The following is a 20,177-nucleotide window of genomic DNA, read 5'->3' as shown; positions in this document are numbered from 1 at the left end:
ACAGAGAGCTCCCCAGGGGAGCCGCAGCTCTGCCGGTTGGGTGGGCGGCCGGCCGGGTGCCGTTCAGCCCCGGGGGTGGCCTACAGATCTGCAAGGGGGTCGCACCCTCGTAGGCCGGTGCAGGGGACTGTGGGATGGGGAGGCCCTGCTCCTCGGGGACGGTGCTCCCCTCGGAAACCTGCTCCCCTTGGGCTGTGTGGCTCGGACCCGCCACCCAGGCTCAGCCTTCCCCCCCCTCGCTGCATCTCTTTGCTCCACAGAGAAAATCGAGCCAGCGCCCAGCACAAAACCGCGGAGGCCAGGAACGCCCTGCACACGTGGAAAAAGGCCTATTTCGACACCAGGGCCAAGATCGAGGCTTCGGGGAGAGAAGCTCGGTGGGAGTTTGATCGAAAGCGGCTGTTTGAGAGAACGGATTACATGGCTGCCATCTGCCAGGATCTCTGTGACATCCTGCAGGTGGGGAGGCTGGAGCGGGTGTTCTCCCATGCCCCGAAAGGTGGCTGGGGTTCGGACGTGGCTGGACGGAAAGCGGTTTGGCTTTTTGATGGCACGCTGTCCGTGTCCAGCGGAAACCAGGAGACGGACAGGGGCTGGCGGGGGAGGGAGGGAAACCCTTGAGAGACCACGCAGAATGTACCGGAAGGTACCAAAGTGGGCCAGACCGCTCGCACTTCTCCTTGTCTCCTGTCACCCCGCTCTCAGCTGTCCTTTGACCTCCGGCCACGCCTGCCTCGTAGCTTTTGCAGAATCCTCCCCCTCCTGTCTTTCCGTTAAATGTCGGAATTCCTCAAAGTCTAGTCCAAGACTTATTCTCTCCTGACGCCACATCATCCTGCCCGTTGTTTCGGCTGCTACCCATCCTTCAGGGACTCCTTGTTTATCTGGTCCCTCTCTCTCTTGAATAAACGGTCGAAGGGTCTAGTGTCTGGTTGGATGAATTATCCACTGTTCTTTGTCTCACGAAGGTCCATCCGTCCGTTCATTCTTAGTATTTACGGAGCGCTCACTTGTGCCAGGCACCCGTGCTTGCTACCAGGGCCGGCTACGTCACCTGCCGTGCCCAGTGCAACAGATGTGGGACCCCTTGTTCAAAAAGTAGGAAAAAAATGCTATTAAAAGCATTAAAATCTAAAGCTTTTCCCTTTCTTCTGACATCTCTTACCTCGGCAGGCTTTATTTTTTGTTTGCCCACGACTGTGGCAAAGTAAAGAAGGTGAAGGGAAATTGAACATTTAAATTATTCCATGATTTGGGGCACCTGGGTGGCTCTTTTTTTATTTAATGTTTGTTTATTTTTGAGAGAGAGAGAGAGAGCGCAAGCAGGAGAGGGGCAGAGAGAGAAGGAGACAGAGAATCCGAAGTGGGCTCCACACTGACAGTGGAGAGCCCTATGTAGGGCTCGAACCCATGAGCTGAGATCATGACCTGAGCGGAAGTTGGACGTTTAACCGACTGAGCCACCCAGGCGCCCCGAGCATCTGACTCTTAATTTCAGCTCAGGTCCCGATCTCACGTTTGCGAGCTCAAGCCCCTGTGCACTTGGGCTCTGCACTGACAGGGTGGAGCCTGCTTGGGATTCTCTCCCTCTCCCTCTCTCTGCCCCTCCCCTGCTAGCACTTTCTCTCTCTCTCTCTCTCAAATTAATATTTAAATTATTCCATGAGTTTTACCATTCATATTTACATTGCGCAGTGTTCGCTTAAAGGGCAGATACAAGGCCATTTGACTCGTATGCGGAATCACTGAAAAGATGTGATTTGTACTTCGTCACTCGAATGTGCAGATGTACGTCATTGCCAGAACGATGCGACAGCGCGGCACACAGCTGACTTGGTTGGTTTTCTCCCACTTCTTTTAATTTTTTTAATTCAGAAAATTTTTTAAGTTTTTAAAACTTGAATTCCAGTTACTTAACATACAGTGCGATATCAGTTGCAGGCGTACGATATAGAGACTCAATACTTCCATACCACACCCTGCGCTCATCACAACAAATGCCCTCCTTCGTCCGCATCACCTGGTTCACTCACCTCCCCACACCCTCCCCTCTGGTAGCCATTGGCGTGTTCTCTGGAGCTAAGAGTCTGTTTCTTGGTTTTCCTTTCTTTCTTCCCCCCCATGATCCTTTGTTTTGTTTTGTTTTGTTTCTTAAATTCTATGTATGTGTGAAATCATGGTATTTGCCTTTCTCCGACTTACTTCACTAAGTAGAATACTCTCCAGTTCCATCCGTATCCTTGCAAATGGCACGATTTCATTCTTTTGATGGCTGGATGATATCCCATCGCATATATAAAATATCACCTCTTCTTTATCCATTCATCAGTCGAAGGACATCTGGGCTCTTCCCATAATTTGGCCACCGTTGATAGCACTGCCATAAACATTGTCCCCTTTTGAATCAGTATTTTCTTTTTTTTATCCTTTGGATAAATACCTAGTAGTACAATTGCTGGGCTGTAGGATGGTTCTACTTTTAACTTTTTGAGGAACTTTCATACTGTTTTCCAGTGCGGCTGCACCAGTTTGCCCTCCCACCAGAAGTGCTAAGGGTTCCCTTTTCTCTACATCCTCGCCAATACCTGTTGTTTCTTGTGTTGTTCATTTTAGACATTCTGAGAGGTGTGAGGTGGTATCTCATTGTGGTTTTGACTTGTATTTTCCTGATGATGAGTGATGTTGAGCATTTTTTCACGTGTCTGTCAGTCATCTGGATGTCTTCTTTGGAGAAGTGTCTGTTCACGTCTTCTGCCCATTTCTTCATTGGATTATCTGTTCTTTTGGGTGTTGAGTTTGAGAAGTTCTTTATAGATTTTGGATAGTAACCCTTTGATATCAGAGATGTCATTTGCAAATATCTTTTCCCATTCTGTCAGTTGCCTGTTAGTTTTGTCGATTGTTTCCTTCATGGTGCAGAAGCTTTTTATCTTGAGGAAATCCCAGTAGTTCATTTTTGCTTTTGTTTCCCTTGCCTCTGAAGACGCGTCTAGTAAGAACTTGCTACGGCCAAGGTCAAAGAGATGTTCTCCTCTAGGATGTTGATGGTTTCCTGTCTCACACTGAGGTCTTTCATCCATTTTGAATTTATTTTTGTGTATGGTGTAAGAAAGCGGTCCAGTTCTTCTGTATGTTGCTGTCCAGTTTTCCTAACACCATTTGTTGAAGAGCCTTTTTTCCATTGGATAGTCGTTGTGGGTCCATTTCTGGGTTCTCTATTCTGTTCCATTGATCTCTGTGTCTGTTTTTGTGCCAGTACCATACCGTCCTGATGATTACAGCTTTGTAATACAGCTAGCAGTCCGGAATTGTAAGGCCTCCAGCTTCGCTTCTCTTTTTCAACATTACTTTGGCTATTTGAGGTCTTTTCTGGTTTCATATAAATTTTTGAATTCCAAGTTCCAGTTCTGTGAAAAATGCTGGTGTTATTTTGACAGGTGTTATTTATACGGCATTGAATGTATAAATTGCTTTGGGTAGTATAGACATTTTAACAATATTGTTCTTCCAATCCATGAGCATGGAATGTTTTTCCATTTCTTTGCGTCTTCAGTTTCTTTTATAAGTATTGTATAGTTTTCAGAGTACAGATCTTTTACTTCTTTGGTTAGGTTTATCCCTAGGTATGTTATGGTTTTTGGTGTCATGGTAGTGGGACCGATTCTTTGATTTCTCTTTTCTGCTACTTCATTATTGGTGTATAGAAATGTAACGGGGCACCTGGGTGACTCAGTCAGTTGGTTGAACATCCGACTTCGGCTCAGGTCATGATCTCGTGGTTCGTGAGTTCAAGCCCCACATTGGGCTTGCTGTCATCAACCTGTCTGTGCAAAGCCCACTTCAGATCCTCTGTCCCCCTCTCCCTGCCCCTTCCCTGCTTGTGCTCTCCCCAAAATAAATAAATATTAAAAAAAAAAGAAGAACTGCAACGAACTTCTGTATGTTGATTTTGTATCCTGTGACTTTGCTAAATTCTCGTATCAATGAATCTAGAAAATTCTCTGGTGGAGTCTTTTGGGTTTTCTATGTGGAGTATCATGTCCTCTGTGAGGAGTGAAAGTTTGACTTTTTTCTTGTTGATTTGGATGCCTTTTATTTCTTTTTGTTGTCTGATTGCTGAGGCTAGGACTTCCAGTGCTATGTTGAACAACAGTGGTGAGAGCGGACATTTCTGTCATGTTCCTGACTTTAGGGAGAAAGCTCTCCGTTTTTTCCCCATTGAGGATGATAATAGCTGTGGGTCTTTCTGATGTTGAGGTATGTTCCCTCTATCCTTACTTTTTAGAGGGTTTTTATCAAGAATTGATGCTGTATTTTGTCAAGTGCTTTTTCTGCCTCTATTGAGAATTTCATATGGTTCGTATCCTTTCTTCTATTAATGTGGTGTATCGCATTGTTTGATTTGTGGATGTTGAACCACCTCTGTAGCCCAGGAATAAATCCCACTTGATCATGGAAAATAATTCTTTTAATGTACTGTTGGATTCAATTTTCTAGTATCTTATTGAGAATTTTTGCATCCATGTTCATCAAGGATATTGGCCTGTGGGTTTTTTTTTCGGTGGAGTCTTTGTCTGGTTTTGGAATCAAGGTAATGCTGGCCTCGTAGAATGAGTTTGAAAGTTTTCCTTCAATTTCTGTTTTTTGGAACAGTTTCAGAAGAATAGGTATTAATTCTTCTTTCTTTATTTTTTAAAGTTTATTTATTTATTTTGAGAGAGAGAGTGCAAGTATGAGTGGTGGAGGAGGGGAGAGAGAGAGAAGGAGAGAAAGAATCCCAAGAGGCTCTTACGCAGAACCCCATGTGGGGCTTGAACTCATGAACCTTGAGATCATGACCTGAGCTGAAATCAAGAGTCAGACACTTAACTGACTGAGCCACCCAGTTCTTCTTTAAATGTTTGGTAGAATTTCCCTTGGAAGCCATCTGTCTCTGGACTCTTGTTTATTGGGAGATTTTTGACTACTGATTCAATTTCTCTTTCTTTCTCTGTTTCTTTTTCTTTCTTTTCTTTTGAGAGACAAAGGATCCCATGGGGGGTAGAGGGAGGGAGGGAGAGACAGAGAGAGAGAAGTGGGGCTCAACTGGGGCTTGTGATTTTTACCCAAAGCAGGGCTGGGGCTCACCTGATGCAGGGCACGAGCTCACCTGAAACAGGGCATGAGCTCACCCGATACAGGGCTTGAACTCACCTACTGTGAGATCATGACCTGAGCCGAAGTCAGATGCTTGACTACTGAGCCACCCAGGTGCCCCCTGATTCAATTGCTGTGCTGGTTATGGGTCTGTTCAAATTTTCCATTTCTTCCTGTTTCAATTTTGGTAGTTTGTGTGCTTTTAGGAACTTATCCCTTTCTTCCAGATCTCCCAGTTTGTTGGCATATAATTACTCATAATATTCTGTCGTACAATTGTCTGTATTTCTGTGGTGTCAGTTGTGATCTCTCCTCTTTCATTTACGATTTTATTTTATTTTTTGGTCTTTTCTCTTTTTGATAAGTCTGGCTAGGAGTTTATCAATTTTGTTAATTCTTTTCAAAGAACCAGCTCCTAGTTTTGTTGGTCTGTTTTACTTTTTTTTTTTTTTTTAATTTATGTGTTGTTTATTTCTGCTCTAATCTTTATTTCTTTTCTTCTGCTGGTTTTAGGCTTTATTCGCTGTTCTTTTTCCAGCTCCTTCAGGTGTTGGGTTGTGTACTTGAGACTTTTCTTGCTTCTTGAGTAAGGCCTGTATTGCTATATACTTCCCTCTTATGACTGCCTTTGTTGCATCCCAAAGGTTTTGGACTGTAATGTTTTCATTTTCATTTTTTCATTTGCTTACATGTATTTTTAAATTTCTTCTTTAATTTCCTGGTTGACACATTCATTCTTTAGTAGGATTTTCTTTAACCTTCATGTATTTGTGGTCTTTCCAATTTTTTTTCTTGTGGTTGACCTCACGTTTCCTAGTGTTGTGGTCTGAAAATATGCATGGTATTGTTGCATCCACACAACTCCTGAAACAGAATGCTATGGGCACCAGTGACAGTCACAACAAAGTTTATTACAATGAGAGTCAAGGCCGACCGATCCGGACCAACACTCTTGATAAGAGTGTGGCCCCGAACAGCCGGGGTACAGAGTTTTTATGGCCGACCACATCGTTTTATCATCACCTGGGAACAGAACAGAGAAATAGTTCCCAGATGAGTTAGAAACAGTTGCTGGATGAAGTGATTATTTTAGACTCTTTGCCGCTAAGTTGCAACCAGTGGATCTCCTTGACCTTGCCTCTGATGCTCTTCTCTTTGAGCTTTTGTTTCCTTCATTGGTGAAGCCTGATTTATAAGAGTATGAAGCATAATTTACAAGAGTGAAGCAAGGCTGTTATCTCTTGACCTTCAGTGTCAGAACAAAGCTGTTATTTTTCAAGCTACACGTTAGCCTTACACTACAATTTAACCCTTACAGTGTGATCTCAATCTTTTTGTATTTGTCAAGGGCGGATTTGTGACCCAGTATGTAATCTGTTCTGGAGAATGTTCCATGTGCACTCGAAAAGAATGTGTATTCTGCTTTAGGATGAAATGTTTCGAATATATCCATCAGTCCATCTGGTCCAGTGTGTCATTTAAAGCCATTGTTTTCATTTACAATTGTTAGGTCTTCTTGGTAGATAGACCTCTTTATTATGATATAGTGCCCTTCTTCACCTCTTGTTACAGTCTTTGGTTTAAAACCTAGTTTGTCTGATATAAGTATGGCTACTCCGACTTTCTTTTGATGTCATTAGGATGGTAGATGGTTCTCCACCCCCCTCACTTTCAATCTGGGTGTCTTTGGGTCTCACACGAGTCTCTTATAAGTGGCATATCGATGGGTCTTTTAACCCATTCTGAAACCTTCGATCTTCTACGTCACCTATTCTCTCCTCTGCTTCGTCAATCCTGTCGTGACTCTATCCAGTCAGTTTTGCTTCTCAGTTACAGCATTTTATTTTTCCAGTCTGACTAGTTTTTAGGTCTTTGATCTCTGTAGCAAGGGTTTCTCTGGAGTCTTCTGTGCTTTTTTTCGAGGCCAGCTAGTATTCTTCTGACTGGCGTTCTAAATTCTCGTTCAGATATATTGCTTCTATCTGTTGTGAGCAAATCCCTGGCTGTGGTTTCTTCTTGATCTTCCTTTGGGGGGGGATTCTCTGCCTTGTCATTTTGTCTAGGTTTTTGTCTTTTGCGTGTTGTGAGAGCTTGTTAGGTTTCTTGCTCTTGAGAATACTGCTGTATTGAGGGGGTCCTACCTGGACCAGGGGGTCCAGGCCTGGTGCTTCGGGAAGGGTCTCTGGCGACGGGGCACTGTGCTGCTGTGCTTTGGTTGCTCTTTCCCCCAGGTCAGTCCTCTGCAGAGCTCCTCCTTGCTTGCAGGGAGGAGTGTTTGGACTTTTAACTACGTGCGCTTTGATTTGTTTGTTAAAGGGAGCTCGATCCAAAAAAAGAGAAAAGGAAAAGGAACCAAAGCCCCAAACGGACAAACAACTATAAGCCTGATTCCACGAGAGAAAAAAAGAGAGAAAGAACGAGACTGATTCAAAAAATGAGACAAGGGGGGCACCTGGGTGGCTCAGTTGGTTGAATGTTCAACTCTTGATGTCGGCTCAGGTCATGATCCCAGGGTTGTGGGATCGAGCCCTGCGTCAGGCTCTGTGGTGAGTGTGGAGCCTGCTTGGGATTCTCTCCTTCTCTCTCTGCCCCTCCCCTACTCACATGTGCACTCTCTCTCTCAAATAATAAATAAACTTCAAAAAAGAAATTAAAAAAAAAACCCCAAAAGCCCCACAAAAAGTGAGAGAAGGAAATGAAAATACAAACAAATGAACAAAAAACTCTAACTCTGATTCCAAAGGAAAATAACAAAAAAAGAAAGTCTGGTCCTATTTCCAGCTTCAGAACTGAAGCTGACGCTTTGGAGCCCTCTATGATCAGTGGGTGGGGTGCGTGTGGGGGGGCCTGTGCTCCTCCTCTGGGGGAGAGGCCCCCTGCACCGGCTGGCGCCCAGTCAGACAGCTCAGCAGGGCGCAGGGGGCGCGGTCTGATGTAAGCGGCTCGAGCCTCCACTGGGGGCGCTGTGTTGGTTGCCGAAGTCCCGGGTGCTGGTGGTCGGGGAAGGTGGCGTCACCCCGCTCTCCGGTCCCCAGGGAGGGGAGCTCAGGCCTCCCAGGCGAGCCAACGGTCTCCCCTCCTGTGTCCCAGGCTTCCGTCAGATCCCTGCCAACAGGCCGACTGTGCCCAGGCTGGTGGGGCTGGGATTCGAAACTCCTAATCTTGGGGCGCCTGGGTGGCTCAACGGGTTGGGCGTCTGACTCTTGGTTTCCGATTGGGACACGATCTCACACTTCGTGCGACTGAGCCTCACGTTGGGCTCTGCACTGACAGCATAGATCCTGCTTGGGATTCTCTCTCTCTCTCTGTCTCTCTCTCTCTGTCTCTCTCTCTCTGTCTCTCTCTCTCTGTCTCTCTCTCAAAATAAATGTTTAAAATAAAAAAGAAAAACTTAAAGAACCTGCTCCTCCCTCCGGAGGAGCCCCTTGCGGTGCTGCGCCTGGCTCTGTTCGGTCCCAGAAAAGCAGTTGTGTGGCCCCGTAGGCGCCTGGGGTTTATGGTGACGCACAGTGACAAGCTGTGGCCACGTTGTCTGCCCTCAGCGCGTGCCTCTGTCCCCCTGCTGTGGACCGGCCGCTCAGGTGTGCCCCCAAGTCTTTTGTTCTGGGAGAGGCCATCTGCCCTCTTCCAGATGTACTCGGAGAAGGAAGGTTCTCTCCCAGTGCGCCCCTGGGGATCCCCACCTGACACGCTGTCGCCGGTCTTCCCCCCCCCCCCCCCCCCGCCATCTGCCCTGCTCGACTTCCAGGAATGGTGCAAACTTCCAGACCCTCAGAATGTGAGCTCCTCTGTTTGCAAAAACTTGTGATCGTCCGTTTCTCTCGATTCCCCGGTCGGTGGTTTTGGGGGGTGTTTTTCTTGCATGACCCGAACCCCCTCTCTCCCCCACTCTCTCTGTCTTCTCTCCGGGAAAAGGGCTCCCTCCCCTCCAAGTCCCCGCGGCTCTTCTCTCCCCCAGTTCACGTCTCTGCGCCTCCTGGTACCTGCCACGGTCTCTCCCTCTAATTGTGCAGATTGTTCTCTTTAATCCTCGGGCTGATTTCCTAGGTGCTCAGAATGATACGATGTTGACCGAGCTGGGTTCCAGGGACCAGGCAGGTCCAGGGTCCCCCTACCCCTCTGCCATCTTAACTCCTTCTCTCTCTCACTTCTTGGTGCGAGCACATTCTGCCAGGATTCTCTACCTCCAGCTTACCAACGGGTAAGGAAGGGATGGGTGGGTTGCCTGCTCTTTGTCCTATGTCATCGCTCAGGGGGAGTAGTTGGCCAACACAGGGAAACAACAGGAAGTTACAGAACCGATATGGTAGGTTTCCTGATCAGGTGTGTTTCCTAGCCCACTGTTCTGGAAGCAAACTCCGGCTTGAAGGGAGAAGGTGGTCTCTCATCGCAGCCTGTGTCCTCGTGTACTTGTCTTTGATGTGACACATTTCCCTGTGCTGGCTGCGAATGTCCCCCCAACCCCCTGAACTGCCGTACGTGGGCCCACTAGAATTCTGTGCTTGTGGGGCGTCCCATGCTGTATGTGACAAAGTGGAAACAGACAAGTAGATCCCACGTATCTGCTCACATGTGTGCACGGCCGCCCTATCAGATTTCATTTACAAAACACACGTTCAAAGATAAAATTACTGGGGTGTCTGGGTGGCTCAGTCCGTTGAACATCCGACTTCGGCTCAGGTCATGATCTCACAGTTTGGGAGTTCCAGCCCCGCATCGGGCTCTGTGCCGACAGCTCAGAGCCTGGAGCCTGCTTTGGATTCTGTGTCTCCCTCCCTCTCTGCCCCTCCCCTGCTCGACCCTGTCTCTCGCTCAAGAGTAAATAAACGTTAAACACACTCATGGAAAACCGAAAGGCAGCCTCCCTGTGTTTTGTTTGTTTGGACAGGTTATGGAGGAATTTTACAATATATTTGGTCCAGAACTAAAGGCAGTGACGGGGGATCCCAAGCGCATTGACGATGTCCTGTGCAGGGTGGACAGCCTGGTCACCCCCATGGAAAACCTGACCTTTGACCCCTTCAGCATCAAGTCTTCCCAGTACTGGAAATATGTGATGGATGAATTCAAGATTGAAGTTCTGGCAAGTAACTCGTCTATAGATTTGATCTTGGAAGTGGGTACCATGGTTCCCCCATGTTAAATTTGTTTCGTTATGCTTAGGATTTTTTTTTTTTTAATGACAAAAAGTAATACCTGCTTACTTGTAAAAAACAGAAGCAATACCATAAGAGAGTCTTAAATACAGACTGGACCGAGGATTGCTGCAGGGGAGGTAGGTGGGGGGATGGGCTAAGCGGATGGTGGGCATTAAGGAGGGCACTTGTTGGGATGAGCACAGGGCGTCATATATGAGGGATGAATCGCTGGGTTCTACTTCTGAAACCAATGCTACACATATATGTCAACTAACTTGAATTTAAATAAATAAATAAAAACAAATGATACCGAGGAATATAAGCCAAAAATGAACATTCCTTAATCTTTTTTGTCCCCATTCCTATCTCTAGGCAGAATAAGGTTAAGTCAAGCTACACACAGTAGCATCTCTACAAAGGTGGGTTTGCTGTATAATTGGGGAGGACCTAGGAGGCTGCAGAATGGGGCTTGATTTAGTAGGCAGTAGGGAGCCACTGAGGTTACAGAGTGAGGTAATCAGAATTATGGTTGAGGAAGGTTCTTCTGGTCACAGCATAGGCTGATTTAGGCCGGGGAATGAGAGGAGGTGGGGAGATGATATTAGGAGGTTGTGGCCTGGGGTACGGGGGAGGCAGAACCTGTCAAAGAGAGGCTGTAGCTGAGAATATGGTTTCAGGCCACACAGCGTGATAATATGGTGGATGGTCCATCGTGGTTACTCTTTCAGCTTCATGTGGGAGGCACATCAGCAGCGTCCCCATTTTAGGTCTTGAGTAATTGTTTTTATAACCAGAGCATCTTTTTATATGGGCAACCCCAGACTGTTCTTGGGTTATCTAAACATTTCCATTTTAATTACATCCGGTGTATTCTCAGCTTCTATTTTGTTTTAAGTGTTATTTTTATTTATTTTTTAATTTAATGTTTACTTATTTTTAGAGAGAGAGAGAGAGAAACAGACTTATTTTTAGAGAGAGAAAGAGAGAGAGAGAGAGAGAGAGAGAGAGAGAGAGAGAGAGAAACAGAGCATGAATGGGGGAGGAACAGAGAGAGAGGGAGACACAGAATCCCAAGAAGGCTCCAGGCTCTGAGCTGTCAGCACAGGGCCCGATGCAAGGCTTGAAGTCATGGACCATGAGATCATGACCTGAGCTGAAGTCAGTCACTCAACTGACTGAGCCACCCAGACGCCCCTATTAATTTTTATTTTTAAAAATGTTTAGTTAGAGGGAGGGACGGAGTGCACAAGTGTGGGAGGGGCAGAGAGAGAGAGAGGGAGACACAGAATCTGAAGCAGGCTTCAGGCTCTGAGCTGTCAGCTCAGAGTCTGACGTGGGGCTCAAACCCACAAACCGTGAGGTCGTGACTGAGCTGAAGTCAGACGGTAACTGACTGAGCCACCCAGGTGCCCCTAAGTGTTACTAATTTTTAAATTGAATTTTTCATTGAAGTCACTTTGTCAAGGAATACTAAAAGGCAAATAATAAGAAAAAACAGCCCCATGCTTAACCTTCTCCATTCCCATTCTTGATGTCATTTTTCACAATTCTAGATGTTTCTTTTGTTGTTCACCTTCATATTTCCTGAAGAACTTGCCAATGTGGTTATTTCCTGATGTATCTAATATAATCAGTTTTAGACAACTGTTAATTTTTCAGAGTAGATGTGGACTTTACTGTCCTACTCCTTCCCCATACCCACTTGCCCCCCTGTCATCTAACAGAGATTTATCATAACTTTTGGCTAAATTAATGATTAGTGTTTACTCCTTATGTCTGTGCAAACAGTGTTCACTGCTGAGCCAAGAAGCACATCATAAGCACACTGCCTTTCTTTTTTTTTTTTTTTTTTTTTTTAATTTTTTTTTTTTTCAACGTTTATTTATTTTTGGGACAGAGAGAGACAGAGCATGAACGGGGGTGGGGCGGAGAGAGAGGGAGACACAGAATCGGAAACAGGCTCCAGGCTCTGAGCAGTCAGCACAGAGCCCGACGCGGGGCTCGAACTCACGGACCGCGAGATCGTGACCTGGCTGAAGTCGGACGCTTAACCGACTGCGCCACCCAGGCGCCCCCACACTGCCTTTCTTGTTCAACCCTTCATTTTTCCTGAAGTTAATCATTGCTTTTATTTTTATTTGCCTGGTTATTTACATACCTGTTATTTTTTCCCCCAACTGCTCTAACATCTCTGCCACATATTTATCAATAATGGGTTCTGTCTGCTTAAAAATATGAGTGTTATTATTTTCCTAGAGGCCTTTGTCCCAGAGCTCTCTGTCCTCTGTCCCAGTCTATATTGTTTGCTCTTTAGATTTATTGCAAAGTAGTCACCCTAGGACTTCTCATCTCTTCTCCTCTGTATTGGATCCTGTTTTCTAGATTTCACATCTTCCTCTTTTCTTGTTGAGGCCTTTGTTTTGCTGAAGCACGTTTTTTAGTATCTTCCTAAGAAAGGTTTCATGGGGCATCTCTCTTTTATGTCTTGTGTGAATTCTGAAATAAAGTTAGGTACGGAATTTAAGATCGAAGTAACTTTTCTTTGCGGGGGGCATCTGGATGGCTAAGTCGGTTGGGTGCCTGACCCTTGATTTCGGCTCTGGCCATGATCTCACATGACCAGAGTTCAAGCCCTGCATCGGGCTCTGTGCTGATAGCATGGATCCTGCTTGGGCTTCTTCCTGTCTCTCTGCCCCTCCCCTGCTTGTGCTCTCTCAGTCTTTCAAATTAAGACTTCAACAAACAAACAAACAAAAAAGAAATAACTTTTCTTCAGATATTGAGGGTATTGTTCAGTGATTTCCAGCTTCTAGCATTATCACAACTCTGCTGTCCTTCTGATTTAATTTTTCTAGAACTAACCTTCCACGCTTCATAGACTGGGGCGGGATGAGGGTATAGAGGATACGTGGTGGCCTGGCTGTGCAGGGCGGAGGAGGGATCCTGTGTTTGCCCCTCGCCTTCCTGGCGCCTTGTGTCTCCGAACGTTCATGGAGGTTTCGTGGGGAGTAAACAGGTACCTGCCTGTTCCCCTATTGCCAGCATTTCGTTGTAATTCTCTGCCTTCTGTAGAGTTTCCATCTGCCTAAGACTCCTGAACTATCTTCTCTCCTGTTGTGTCCTCTTCTGCTTTCTTTGTTTGTAGGAGTTAACACTTAAAAAAAAATTTCCTTCCTACCATTTTGAGTGGAACGAGGGGAGGGGAACAGAAAACCAATGTGGCCAATCTACTGTTTTTTTTATTTTTTTATTTTTATTTTTTTAACGTTTTATTTATTTTTGAGACAGAGACAGAGCATGAACAGGGCAGGGGCAGAGAGAGAGGGAGACACAGAATCAGAAGCAGGCTCCAGGCTCTGAGCCATCAGGCCAGAGCCCGACGCGGGGCTCGAACTCACGGACCGCGAGATCGTGACCTGAGCCGAAGTCGGACGCTTAACCGACTGAGCCACCCAGGCGCCCCGCCAATCTACTGTTTTTAACTGGGCGCCAGCTTCCACTAAAGCACAAGGGAAATCTATCGCAAGTCACAAATTTGTTTTTTGCTTATTTCTTGCCACTTTGTTTTTACAGGATAATTACGGGGACATGAGGGCTGTGTTTCTGACTTTTGCTTTTTTTTTTTTTTTTTTTTTTGGCAGGTTATTGAAAAAGAAGCAAAAAATTTTATTGATGAATCTTTTAAGACACTTCGATCAGCTGAAGCAGCGTTTGACATGCTTCTAAAATTTAAGCATATTCGTTCACGGGACGCTATTAATCGGCAAATGATGATGAAATTTAATGATATCCTGGCACAGTATTGTAAAGAGGTAATTGAAAGATCGACAGGTGCCAGAGTGGGGCCATTATCTGTCTCTCCTATTCAAATTCACAGAGACTGTGGAATTTTCCCCAGTGAACATGTCACATGCCACAGATAACCAAAACAAAGTGGGTTTATTTAGTGAGGAAATTCAGTAAGAATTTATCAAGTATAATATCATAAACCTTACATTGTGATGGGCTCTGTACGAGTTTGTAGTTGTAATAATCACATTAATAACAGCAGAAGTCCTAGCTAATCGTGTGCCGAGATCATGTATGTATCTGCATATTAATTCAGAATAATGTATCCGGTGCTCACATATTTCCGGGTATGGTGTTAGGCACAGAGATAGATAAATTAAACACAGATTTTTCCTTCAAGTACCGAGTGGGAGAAAGAGACAAAAAAACAAAAACAAAAAACCCCAACTTATCATCTTATTCAGAGGATGAAATGAGAATATGTGAAATAATTTGGTCAACGTCAGTTAGCATAATACAAAGGGACAAACTGGCCTCCAAATATGTGGTTTCCTCTTGATGCGGTACCAAGAGACTACGAACTTTGTAGTAAAAACCTTTACTTTGTAGTAAAGGTTTGTTATTTTACGTGAAGCTTTGAAGGTCAGAAGTCTACAGTGGTTGCATTGGGTTGAAAACAAGGAGTCAACAGGGCTGTAGCCTTTCTGGAGTCTCTAGGGAGATTCGATCTCCTGGTTCCCCCCCCCCCCCCAGCTTTTAGAGATTCATGGCCCCCTTCCATCTCCAAAGCCAGCGATGGCTAGTCCCACTTCCGCCTGGGGAAAGACTCTGACCCTCTCTTCTGCCTCCTTCTTCCTTTTGTGAGGGCCCTTGTGATTACCTTGGGCCCACTCAGATAATCCGGGGTCATCGTCCTATTATAAGGTCAGCTGATTGTCAACCTCAATTCCCCTTTGTCATGTAATGTAGTAAATTTACAGATTCTGGGCATCAGGACCAGGGGATGCCTGGGGGATGGGGGGGATGTTATTCTGTCTCCCACATCTAATTACCCACGTGAGAATGTGGAGATGCTTCTTTTATTTATTTATTTATTTTTAATTTTTTTTTTTCAACGTTTATTTATTTTTTTTGGGACAGAGAGAGACAGAGCATGAACGGGGGAGGGGCAGAGAGAGAGGGAGACACAGACTCGGAAACAGGCTCCAGGCTCTGAGCCATCAGCCCAGAGCCCGACGCGGGGCTCGAACTCCCGGACCGCGAGATCGTGACCTGGCTGAAGTCGGACGCTTAACTGACTGCGCCACCCAGGCGCCCCGAGATGCTTCTTTTAAAATGCAGGTCCAGGGGCACCCGGGGGGGCTCAGTCGTTTAAGTGTCTGACTTCGGCTCAGCTCATGATCTCGAAGCTCGTGAGTTCAAGCCCAGCATCAGGCTCTGTGCTGACAGCTCAGAGCCAGGAGCCTCCTTCGGATTCTGTGTCTCTCTCTCTCTCTCTCCTTCTCTCTCTCTGCCCCTCCCTGGTTCGTGCTCCGTTTCTCTCTTCTCTCTCTCTTTCTCTCAAAAATTAACTTAAAAAATAAAATAATAAAATACAGGTCCAGACCATGTGGTCTACCAAGTCCACTTCTGGGTGTATTGAAAAATTGAAAAGAATGCTTTTTAAAATGTTTATTTATTTTGAGGGAGAGAGAGAGAGAGCAAGCGGGGGAGGGAAGAGAGAGAATCCAACCAGGCCCCATGTTGTCAGGGCACACCCCCACGCGGGGCCTGAACTCATGAACTGTGATAGATGAATGGATACATAAAATGTGGTCTGTCCATACAATGGAATATTCCCAGCCTTAGAAAGGAAGGATATTCTTTTTCTTTTTTAAATTTTTATTTATGTATTAAAAATTTTTTAAATGTTTATTTTTTGTTATTTTTTTTAATGTTTGCTTATTATCGAGAGACAGAGCATGAGCATGGGAGGGGCAGAGAGACGGGGAGACACAGAATCCGGAGCAGGCTCCAGGCTCCGAGCTGTCAGCACAGAGGCCGACGTGGGGCTCGAACCCACTAACTGCGAAATCATGACCTGAGCTGATGTTGGATGCTTAACTGACTGAGCCACCCAGGAGCCCCTTAATGTTTATTTTTGAGAGAGACAGAGCATGAGCATGAGCAGGGGAGGGGCAGAAAGAGACGGAGACACAGAATCCAAAGCAGCTCCAGGCTTCAAGCTGTCAGCACAGAGCCTGATGCGGGGCCCAAACCCACGAACCGTGAGATCATGACCTGGGCCGAAGTCCGACGCCCAACCGACGGAGCCCCCCGGGCGCCCCAAGAAAGGACATTGTGACACAGGCTCCAACACGGATGAATCTGAAGACATCATGTTAAGTGAGATAAGCCAGTCAAAAAAATCCCAATTACTGTATGATTCCACTTACGTGAGGTGTTTAGAGGAGTCAGATTCCCAGAGGCAGGAAGTAGAGTGGAGAGCACCAGCGGCCAGGGGAGGAGGAGGGGGAGTTAGTGTTTCACGGGTCAGTGTGTCAGTTTAAGACCATGAAAGTGTGGGAGGTGGATGCAGGTGGTGGTTGTGTGACAGTGTGAATGTGCTTAATGCCACTGAAATGCATTTAAATGTGGTAAACTTTGAGGCGCCTGGGTGGCTCAGTCAGTTGGGCATCCGACTCTCGGTTTCGGCTCAGGTCATGATCGCACAGTTCGTGAGTTCGAGCCCCGCATCGGGCTCTGTGCTGACGGCTGCTTGGGATTCTCTCTCCCTTCTCTCTCTGCCCTGCCTCCCCCCCCCCGCCCAAATACATAAACATTAAAAATGTAAAGACCTACGTCTCAAGTTAAATCTTTCTTGGCGAACATGCTGATGCATATCACAGACCACTTTTGATTGCTTTTCAGATCGACATAGTTAATAAACTCTTTGTTCAGAACCTGGACAACCCGCCACTGTGTAAGAACCACCCTCCGGTAGCAGGTGCAATCTACTGGGAACGGTCCCTGTTCTTTCGGATCAAGCACACCATCCTCCGATTTCAGGAAGTGGAGGAGATATTGGAGAGTGACCGAGGAAGAGAGGTATGTTGCTTCCCCGGAGCTGTCGCCGGGCGTATCTCACGGGTGACCTAGAGCCGCCGGTGTGAGAAGCACATCCTGGCCTGCGACTTCGAAGGCCTTTCCTGTGGTCCCTGATTTCAGGCTCATACATATGATCGTACATACGACATCTTCCAGGTAACAGGCACGTGGGCTTCTCCCTGAACTTGATTTTCAGCTTCTCTGGAGGGTGACCATCTTTCTGATAATACTGTTCCTCCCCCACCCATGGGATTTTGAATGTTATATAGAAGGGGTTGACAAATCTTTTCTTGAAAGGTCCAGAGAGTAGGGGCGCCTGGGTGGCTCAGTCGGTTAAGCGTCCTACAGCTCAGGTCACGATCTCGCGGTCCGTGAGTTCAAGTCCCACGTCGGGCTCTGCGCTGATAACTCAGAGCCTGGAGCCTGTTTCAGATTCTGTGTCTCCCTCTCTGTCTCTCCCCCTCCCCTTCTTGCGCACACGCTCTCTCTCTCTCTCTCTCTCAAAAATAAATGAACGTTAACAATAAACTTAAAAAGGTAAAAGGCGCTCTTAGCTCTTGGGCTGAGGTCTGCTGATCTCTGCTCGTCGGCCTGGATTTCAAGCCATACCTTCTCATACACACCCTGCAAAATTCTTGGAAATCTCTATACTTATTTTTGCAAAATGCACTAACAGATTTTTTTTTCAACGTTTATTTATTTTTGAGACAGGGAGAGACAGAGCGTGAACAGGGGAGGGGCAGAGAGAGGGAGACACAGAATCGGAAGCAGGCTCCAGGCTCCGAGCCATCAGCCCAGAGCCCGACGCGGGGCTCGAACTCACGCACCGCGAGGTCGTGACCTGAGCCGAAGTCGGCCGCTTAACCGACGGAGCCACCCAGGCGCCCCAAGATTTTTTTTTCTTTAATAGAGGAGAGAAAGAGAGGAAAAGGTGTTAGATTTCTGAGGACAAACTGACGATTGCTGAGTTCTTTGACAGGTGAGACAGAAGTACTTGGAGGTGGGTTGGACAATGAAAGACTATGAAGACAGAAAGTATGAGCTGTGGAAAGAGGTAACGGAACAGGCCCTGCCGAATCTTATGAAGAAGAGTCTGCTTACTAAGGTACGTACTTCCAGACCCTTGTCCAGATCATGGCGGTCAGGTTAGGTGATGGCGTCTGCGATTTTCTGGAGGTCTGGTTTGTCGGCACGGTTTGCCGTTGATAGGTATTTCCAAGTGGAAGACAGAGAAGGGCCAAGGTTGTCCGGGGAGGAGAGGACAGGGGCGGAGAGGGAGGAGGCGGAGGCAGCATAAGGTCACGGTTAGGAAATGCGCCCGAATCCGGCAGCCCCGCTGACTCTGTGGGCGAGCGGCTTCACGCCGAGCCTCAGTTTCCCCATTTGTAAAATGAGTTGCATCAGATGACATCAACACACAAAGTATTAGCTGAACCGGGTGTGAAATGGCTGACAGTTGAGCTATGGAGAAAACACCATTTTGCACGATTCACCCTTATGTACGGTGCTTTAGCCGGAGCCTGCTGCCCAGCAGACGCTCCGTAAAGAAATACTAGCCGTGAGGGAGGAGAGACCCGCGCACAGCATCTCTAGGTGTGTGGCCTCTGAAATCCTGAAGTAGGTTCCGAAATGAGTGCAGAGGGCCGGACTGGAGACGGCTTGGGTCCCATCAAAAGGGGCAGCTCCTGCTCAATCCCGGTCCCTGCTTGTCAGCGTTCCTGTTTTTCCAGGGAAGCCAGAATTCCGGATTTGCGTGCGATTGACCACTTTTTGGACGTGGGTGGCTAAGTCGAATTCTTTAAACCCTGTTCACTGAACAAAATACGTGTTCTAGCTAGCTCCAGCCAGCCTCCCGGTCTATCAGGGCATCAAGGGCCCTACGCTGATCGTCTGCAAATTTACGTTGAACTTGGGTCATCTGGACCGCTTCTTGGACCGTCCTTGCCATGCTTGTGAAATGTCTCTTCCACAGACTTCTGCCGCTGCTGATGAGGCTTCGAACTCCGAGAAGGGGGCCGTGTTTGTAATAAATTTTTCACCTGCTCTCAGGGAGATTATTAATGAAGCAAAGTACTTGGAACAGTTAGGATTCCCCGTCCCCGAGTTAGCAAGAAATGTTGCTCTCCAGGAGGACAAATTTCTTAGGTAAAAAGATTTGTCTCTTAAATCAACAGGGAACTTTTTGATCTCAGGACCCCTTTCTATTCCATTCCGTTACAAATTATTGAGAACCCCACCCCCTCCTGCTTTCATTTGTCTGCATTTTATAGCTACCGGTATTTACCATGCTGGAAATTAAAATGAAGCAATGTGTGAACTGTGTATCTATCCATTCACCTGAAAATAACAATAACAAACCTGTTATGTGTTAAAAAAACAAACAAACAAACACTTCCTAATGAGAAGTATACCCGTATTTTCCAGAAAAGGAAGTTAGTGGGAAGGTTGGCATTGTTTTAAATTTCTGCAAATCTTTCGATCAAAGTTTTAGGCTGGTGAAAGGTCTTTGGTAACCTAGATAACGGGTAAGCTGTTTACGAGCTCTGTTGTGTGTCCTCATGTCAATGACTTTCCTGTAACGCACAGGTACACAGACGGAATACAGCGTATGCTGGATCATTATCACACGCTCGTAGGAAAGTTAAATGAGGCAGAGGCTCTGCTTCTCGACGATCATTCCCAGGAGTTGATAAGAGTGTTTAGGTCTGGATATACGAGGTTAAACTGGAACTCACTAGGTAACATAATGCATCCTCCTATTCATTGCCTTTTAGACTTTGGAATGCAAAAAATATATGCTTGTAGGTTATTTTAGTTGAATTATAATCTTTGCATGTCTGTAGACACGGTCAACACCCAGGTTTTGAATATTAATCATTTATATTTGGTGGAACTTTGAATTCATCTCAAGGCTTTTGTGGGGACTGAAGACAAGATTTGGACACTCTGCTGACCCAGTGCTTTCTCCTCCAAAAATAAAGCAGCCTTTACTGTTTTTCCTAATATTTTTCTATTGTTTTCTAATAT

At 46.2% G+C, this 20,177-nt stretch overlaps 1 protein-coding gene across 1 annotated transcript in view; it reads left to right on the top strand.

Annotated features, from left to right (window-relative positions):
* The window catches only part of DNAH10 (dynein axonemal heavy chain 10), a 144,675-nt gene that overhangs the window by 23,356 nt on the left and 101,142 nt on the right, over positions 1-20,177 (top strand). The window contains exons 10-16 of the mRNA XM_047088495.1: positions 261-459; positions 10,025-10,219; positions 13,916-14,086; positions 16,974-17,150; positions 18,130-18,255; positions 19,123-19,295; positions 19,737-19,888. Of these exons, the coding sequence (XP_046944451.1) occupies positions 261-459; positions 10,025-10,219; positions 13,916-14,086; positions 16,974-17,150; positions 18,130-18,255; positions 19,123-19,295; positions 19,737-19,888 (1,193 nt within the window). The remainder of the gene's footprint in view (positions 1-260; positions 460-10,024; positions 10,220-13,915; positions 14,087-16,973; positions 17,151-18,129; positions 18,256-19,122; positions 19,296-19,736; positions 19,889-20,177) is intronic.

The sequence above is a fragment of the Lynx rufus genome, unplaced genomic scaffold (assembly GCF_022079265.1).
Source record: "Lynx rufus isolate CCGP_SWC_20201006 ecotype Redwood Valley unplaced genomic scaffold, mLynRuf1.p SCAF_24, whole genome shotgun sequence".
In the NCBI taxonomy this organism is placed as follows: Eukaryota; Metazoa; Chordata; class Mammalia; order Carnivora; family Felidae; genus Lynx; species Lynx rufus.
This window is presented reverse-complemented; position numbering and strand designations above follow the sequence as displayed.